The sequence below is a fragment of the Phalaenopsis equestris genome, unplaced genomic scaffold (assembly GCF_001263595.1).
Source record: "Phalaenopsis equestris unplaced genomic scaffold, ASM126359v1 Scaffold001111, whole genome shotgun sequence".
NCBI classification, from domain to species: domain Eukaryota; kingdom Viridiplantae; phylum Streptophyta; class Magnoliopsida; order Asparagales; family Orchidaceae; genus Phalaenopsis; species Phalaenopsis equestris.
Window position 1 is genome coordinate 64,568 of NW_018165550.1, and position 8,118 is coordinate 72,685.

At 37.1% G+C, this 8,118-nt stretch overlaps 1 protein-coding gene across 1 annotated transcript in view; it reads left to right on the top strand.

Annotated features, from left to right (window-relative positions):
• Positions 1 to 7,003: 7,003 nt before the first annotated feature.
• LOC110033187 (GABA transporter 1) overlaps positions 7,004 to 8,118 on the top strand; it is a 9,753-nt gene continuing 8,638 nt past the window's right edge. Inside the window, exons 1-2 of the mRNA XM_020737093.1 lie at positions 7,004 to 7,109; positions 7,185 to 7,415. Of these exons, the coding sequence (XP_020592752.1) occupies positions 7,004 to 7,109; positions 7,185 to 7,415 (337 nt within the window). The remainder of the gene's footprint in view (positions 7,110 to 7,184; positions 7,416 to 8,118) is intronic.

Below are 8,118 nucleotides of genomic sequence, written 5' to 3' on the forward strand. Positions count from 1 at the left end.
TTTTTGTATTTATTCCATTTAAAATTAGGTGGTATGTATGTAAATTTCCATTTTTTATTTTTATAAACCAAGAGCGAGTGTTTTAACATTTTTTTTTTAAATTTTGATTATTCAATAATAAAAATAACATGCCATTTTGGAACCAATTCTCTGACCCGATTATTCATAATAAACTCTTAAAAAGAAAGATTTACATATATACCCCTCAATTCCTAAGAGAAAATATTACATCATGACTCCAAACACAATTTGCTTTCGGAGTCCAATGATGGGGCGCCACATGTCAAGTGGGCCCTACCGCAATACACTGGCATTGACCAAAGGCGCCACATGTCAAGTGGGCCCCACCGCAATACACTGGCATTGACCAGTGTTAAAAACAGTGGAGCTCACTTGACACATGGTGTCCCAGCATTAGACTCTGAATGCATCAGAAGTCCTGATGTGATTTTTTTCCTATTCCTAAACCATGCATGTAACGTGTATTTTTGCAAGTTAAAATGATAGTATTTTTTTTTATGTCATATGAAATAGTTTCATGGTATAAATATAAAAATTAGAATTTAAATCCTAGATGTGTAAATACATAAGATTGAGATGGTGTGTATGTAAACGACCAAAATAGAATAAAATAAAAAACCATAATAGGACAATGAATTAATTATATGGTCAAATCCTTTTGAATATCATCATTATTTAATTTGCCCAAAACAATTAAATTACATATTTATTTTAAATAAAATTAATAATCTAGAGCTGTCGAAGAGGCAAGCCTGCGACAACTTCTTGGCAGGCTATCATCCAATCATGCGCTAGCCATAGTTTGCAAAATGGATTCATTTAGAGGATGCCATTTTATTAATGTATTTTAAGCTCATCTCCAAAAATTAACCATGTCTTATTATTTAGAATTTAAGGATCGTTGTACATCATGAATGCGACGGCATGAATCTCGAGGAGATCCGACAAAGATAAAAATAGAAAAATACAATTAGGGAGGGCCCACCCAGAAGATAAAAGTACTCGCTTGACTAAATGCAACACCCTAAATTGAGGTTGGAGGTTGACTGGGAGTAAACCACCCGAACAAATGACTAAAGCAAATTCGGACCGAGCGGAGGCATCGAACTGTCTATCGCCGCAACTTGAGTTAATGGAAGAGTTCAGTATCCCCAGCTACCTCATTGGCGTGCCTGAGATTCCTCACAATGAGCCAAGAATTAGCAATAACATAACCCACGAGTATCCCAAATGACCCTCTCGTTAAAAAATGAGTTTTCTATCGGATTATGACGATTCACCCTGTGTTTGATAGTTTAGTCTCGTCCTGTCAACATGAGCTCCTCATGCAAGGATCAATAGTCAATAGTCATACTTGAATAGCCAACCAACAAAGCCAAGTTGATTGGGTTTAGTCCAATCGACTGGAAGGCCATCAAAGGTCAACTGAAAACCACGATTCAGAACAGTTAAATGAATAGGTCTTACCGAACCAAGGCTACTGATTTCAGACGACCAAGTTAGAGGGTAGTTGAATTGCAAGCCCATATATGTAAAATACCCAAAATATTTTGTAGCACCCTCGTTAAAAGAGATGCAAAAGATGCACTTCCATGTATTGTATCATCTCTTCTATAAATAAAGAAATTATTTTGTGAGAAATGGTTTATCAACAATATTGTTTATTATTCATTATTGTGCACTTTTTTCTTTGTCTCTCTTTATCTCATGTCTTAAGCTCTATTCCTTTGTGTGATTCACAGATATATCATGATTTAACATTCTGAAAAGGTGAGGTCAGTGTGGATTGTGTCACACACAAGAAGATGAGCAACCCACAGAGAAGAAACCCATAATAAAGACTGACAACATGGAGTACGTCTAAGAGTTTGTGAACCAGTACATACTGTTGTGAAAAACGACGGCAATAAAGCGAAAAATGGAACGAGAAAAATTACATGCAGAAAAAACACGAGCGACACACAGATTTACGTGGTTCGGTAAAATTGCCTACGTCTATAGAGCTGCAGAGGATTTTACTACTTCGAGGAATTACACCGTCGAGCATCTCGACGTTTACAAGAAAATCTCTATTTTCTTCTCTCCCTTCCTCTCTCTCTCTCTTCCCTCTTTCTCTTAGCTCTCAAGAGGACTTGGCTTGACCTTGCTTGGCTTTGCTTGGCTTGCGGCTTGACATCTTCTTTAAGTCAAAAGAGGCTATTTATAGAAACCAGGAGAGCGGTAAGTGGGAGGTAGGTGAGCGATAGGTGGGAAAGTATGTGAGCGATAGGTGAGATTCTTAATTAGGAAGCTAATTAAATTAGGTGGACCGGGTTTCCACATTACCCAACAATTCTCCCACTTGGAGACTGAGGCACTGCACCGACATTTTCCTCAAATATGATATCCTCCACCTCTACAACTCAAAGCCCTGGTTTTTTATGTCAGAAGACCAGCTGAATTCGAGCACAACTTCAGTTTCTCACGAGTAACACCCTCAGTTGACATATCATCGTCAACGTAGCCTTGTATCACCAAGTTATTTCTAAGCTCTTTCCTGGGTTACGCATGTATCTATTTACAACATCCACTGCATGAGCAATATCCTGCCTCTGCTGAAAGCCCTTTTCAACAAGTCCAGTTTTGTACCTCTTACTGCCATTACTGCCATCAAGTGCAGTCTTCACTCGGTACACCCACTTGTTGTGTAATGTCTTCTTCCTCGGTAGAAGTTTTGTCAGCTCCCAAGACTGATTCCCCGGTAGGGAATCCGCCTCCTCCTTCTTGGTCAGCTCCCACTTGCTCGAATTCTCATCTTGCAAGATTTCTTCATAATTATGTATTTCTCCACCATTTGTCTGTACAATGTCTGGTTTTCCTACTTTTGGCGCTCTGCCACTTTTCAAAAAATGGACCTTCTTCTGCTTCCCCATAATGCACCTCTGACTCATGTGTCCACGCCTGAGTAAACCTGTAGTCGTATATAGTGTGTCAATTTTCTTACCCCAAGTCATTACTAATGCTCCTCTGGTAACCTTCCAGGTGTTATCTGAGAACACTACCGAATGACCACCCTCATTGAGCTACCCAACATAGATGATGTTTTTCTTCAACTCAGGAATGTGTCTGACCTTTTGCAAAGTCCATTTGCTCTTGCTATGGAGTGCAATATCAACGTCTCTCATCCCCACCACGTCTAGAGCTTTTCCATCAGTCATATATACCTTCCCAAAGTTACATGTAACATAATTTCACATTAACTCTCGACGGGAAGATTTATGGAATGAAACCCCTGAATCCAATATCCAATCATCAACAAAACTGTAATAGCCCAAAATAGTGCATCCAGTATTTCTTCAATTACAACATTAACACCATCATTCTCCTTCTTCTTAGGATTCCTGCAGTTCTTTTTTATGTGGACAGCCTTGCCACAATTCCAACAGGATGTCTGATGACCTGACTTTGATTTTGATCTTTCATGGTTTGAGTTTCTATTTTGTGATCTCCCTCTAGAATCAACAATCAGTGCCAAAATTGAACCCGAGGTCTCGCCAGAATCTTTCCCGCGCACCTCCCAAAATCAAATCACAAATATCATCATATTTCAGCTTAGATTTACCTGCAAAACTGTTAACTGCCATCCTCATGGCTTCCCAACTATTTGATAATGTTGTCAATAATATCAGCGCACGTGTCTCATCATCAAAATCAATTTCAACAGACGATAACTGATTTGTGATAGTGTTGAAATCATTTATGTGTTGAGAAAAAGTCACACCTTCCGCCTTCTTTATGTTGAATGACTTTTTCATCAGATGCACCTTGTTATTCGCTGATGGCTTTTCATACATACCTGATAAAGCGACCATGAGATCTGCAGTAGTCCTCTCCGTGATGACGTTGTGGGCAACCGATCTCGACAGGGTTAATCGTATAACCCTTAGAACTTATCGATCCAATATATTTCATTCCACCTCGTTTATATTTTCTGGTCGCTTTCCCAGTAACGGGAGATAAAGTTTCTTCCCATAGGGTATTCCTCTATCTGCATCCTCCAGTAACCAAAAGCTGTGTCATTGAACTTCTCGATCCCCAATATCATCATTTCGTCTCCGCCCATCATTCTTCCTTGGATTCGAACCCAAGATCTGATACCAGTTGTTGTAAAAAACAACGCAATAAAGCTAAAAATGGAACGAGAAAATTTGCATACAGAAAAAACATCAGAGCGACACACAGATTTACGTAGTTTAACAAAATTACCTACGTCCACGGAGCTGTAGAGGATTTTACTACTTCGAGGAATTACACCGTCGAACACCTCAACGTTTACAAGAAATTTTCTATTTTCTTCTCTCCCTTCCTCTCTCTCTCTCTTCCTCTATTGGCTTTGCTTGGCTTGCGGCTTGGCATCTCCTTTAAGCCAAAGATGCAAGAGAGTGGTGGGTAGAAACCAGGAGTGCGGTAGGTGGGAGGTAGGTGGGCGGTATATGAGATTCTTAATTAGGAAGCTAATTAAATTCGGTGGACGAGGTCTCCACATTACCCAACAGATATAAGAGTAGGAAGATCAACTATTGGATGCCATATGACAAGCACTGGCTATGGGAAGAGAGGAAGGGCCAGCTCCGATCGACCAACACCAATACTTCAACAGTGTTCCGCCCTCCCACAATCTCCTTCTCCCAATACCCAAGCTCATCCATTCTTTAAGAAAAACCTCATACAATCTTAAACTAGAACAACCGCCTATCTTCTTACCTCCCATTTACTTAGACTTCCATATCAACTTCATCAAAAGTACTTATAACAACTCCATACTTGAAGATTGCTTTTAAATTAGAAGACCAAAGTTTTTCCTAAAATAATAAAAATAAACTCTTATTCTTAAAATTTTTTACCTTACTAAAACTATACTTCACTCACTCACAATTATAAGACAAATTATGTTTTCAATATAAAAAATAGTCAAAATATCTTTCTCCCTTGCAATAATAATAATAAAGAATAAAATTACACTTCCCAAACCCTTTTCAAACCAACAAAGATTTGTTACATCACTCATTATTCATCTTAAAGAGAAAGCTTATGAAAAATAAATTGCTTATTTATTATATTTAAATTATAAACATTTACATAGATATCACCCAATTCTTATATATTTACATATTTAACATATAAACTTTTATATTTATATGCCCAATCTTAAATCTATAAAATCATATAAAAAGATATCACCTCGGAGGCATCGAACTGTCTATCGCCGCAACTTGAGTCAATGGAAGAGTTCAGTATCCCCAGCTACCTCATGGACGCCCTTGAGATTCCTCACAATGAGCCAATAATTAGCAATAACATAACCCGCGAGTATCCCGAATGGCACCCTCGTCAAAAAAATGAGTTTTCTATCGGATTACGATGATTCACCCTATGCCCGATAACCTAGTCTCGTCGTGTCGACAGAAGCTCATCATCCAAGAACAATAATCAATAGTCTGACTAGAATAGCCGATCAAGAAAGCCAAGTTCATTGGGATGAGTCCTATCAAATGGAAGATCATCAAAGGTCAACTGACAACCCCGATTCAGAACAATCAAATGAGTAGGTCTTATCGAACCAAGAGTACTGATTTCAGTCGACCGAATTAGAGGGCAGTCGAGTTGCAAGCCCATATATGTAAAATACCTAAAATATCTTGTAACACCCTCATTAAAAAGAGATGCAAAAGATGTACTTTCACGTATTGTATCATCTCTTCTATAAATAAATAAATCATTTTATGGGAAATGGTTAATCAAGAATATTGTTTATTATTCATTATTGTGAACTTCTCTCATTGTCTCTCTTTATCTCATGTCTTAAGCTCTATTCCTTTGTGTGATTCACATATATATCATGATTCAACATTCTCAAAAGGTGAGGTAAGTGTAGATCATGCCACACACAAGAAAATGAGCAACCCACAAAGAAGAAACCCATAATAAAGGCCTACAACATGGAGTGCACCTGAGAGTTTGTGAACCAGTAAATACAGGAGTTGGATGATCAACTGTTGGATGCCATATGGCAAGCACTGGCTATGGGAAGAGAGGAAGGGCCAGCTCCGATCGACCAACACCAATACTTCAACAGTGTTCCGCCCTCCCACAATCTCCTTCTCCCAATACCCAAGCTCATCCATTCTTTAAGAAAAACCTCATACAATCTTAAACTAGAACAACCGCCTATCTTCTTACCTCCCATTTACTTAGACTTCCATATCAACTTCATCAAAAGTACTTATAACAACTCCATACTTGAAGATTGCTTTTAAATTAGAAGACCAAAGTTTTTCCTAAAATAATAAAAATAAACTCTTATTCTTAAAATTTTTTACCTTACTAAAACTATACTTCACTCACTCACAATTATAAGACAAATTATGTTTTCAATATAAAAAATAGTCAAAATATCTTTCTCCCTTGCAATAATAATAATAAAGAATAAAATTACACTTCCCAAACCCTTTTCAAACCAACAAAGATTTGTTACATCACTCATTATTCATCTTAAAGAGAAAGCTTATGAAAAATAAATTGCTTATTTATTATATTTAAATTATAAACATTTACAAAGATATCACCCAATTCTTATATATTTACATGTTTAACATATAAACTTTTATATTTACATGCCCAATCTTAGATCTATAACATCATATAAAAAGATATCACCATTACTTATTTTATAAATATAAAATACATAGTTTAGTACATTATGTAATCTTTTATGATTCTAAACTGTTATAAATATAAAAATGAATCTTTAGATGTTAAATATGTAAATACATAAGAATTGTATGATATATATGTAAATCTTTCCAAATTGAAAGTATCAAAGTCAAATTAGCCATCGCTCACCAACACCTACCCCACAATCAATGAATTCATTACAATACACTCCTCAATCAGCATTTATATTTGCCCAAAAACTCTCTGTCCCTCTCGAGAAAGAGAGAAAATGGGAGAGAGCGAAAAGCAAGAAGAAAACCAGAACAACAATGGAGCTGCCCCTTCTCAATCTCCAAAGCTCGACGCCGGAGCCCTCTTTGTCCTGAAATCCAAAGGTAACAACTTTAGTTTAAAAAAAGTGTTTTTTTTCTTAAATTTAGTGTTTTGATCATCTTTCTCTCTCTACGCAGGATCATGGCTGCACTGTGGATACCATCTAACGACGTCGATTGTTGCGCCGGCGTTACTAAGCTTGCCGTTTGCCATGGCGGCGCTGGGGTGGTTCGCCGGAGTTATTTTCCTTTTCACGGCCGCCGCCGTTACGTTCTACTCTTATAATCTCATCTCTTTGGTGCTGGAGAGGGAAGCTCTGCTCGGCCGCCGGCAGCTCCGGTTCAGAGATATGGCTCACCAGATTCTAGGTTGGTATATTCCTTTTTTTATTCTCCTTGAATAAATCTTTATTTAATTTATTTATAGGGATGATTACATTTTGATATTTATAAATTAATACCTATTTGATTTTTTTTGTTGTGCCGGATTGCCACTAGGGTTGTTAACGAGTCGAGCTTGAGCGAGCTCAGGTTCGGCTCGCTCGAAATTGCTCGTGTTTGAAATTGACTCGTGTTCGAAATAGGCTCGTGAACAGTGTGTTCGTGTTCGGCTCGACGGCTCGATTGAAATATTTGTGCTCATGTTCGGCTCGAAATTGGCTTGTTAAAATTAAATTGAGAAAATAGATGTAAAATATTAAATTCTAACATAAACCAAATGTATGCAAAGAAGACACTAACCAAATTACCACACAAAGTGTTATGATTTAAATTTAGATTTAAATATATAATATATTATTATATAAATAATATATTATTATATAATAAATTATTTATTTCGAGATAAAACGAGCCGAACACGAAAAACAAAGAGTTGTTCATGTTCAGCTCATTTATAATTCGAGATTTAAAAATTTGTTCGTGTTCGGGTGTGCGTCTTTTTTCTTTACCGACGGAGCCGAACACGAGCTGTTCACAAACAACGAGCTTTTTTAACGGCCCTAATTGTCACGATCAATCTATTGAGATTTTGATATTTAAGTGAAAATTTGAAAAATGAATCATAAAGAGC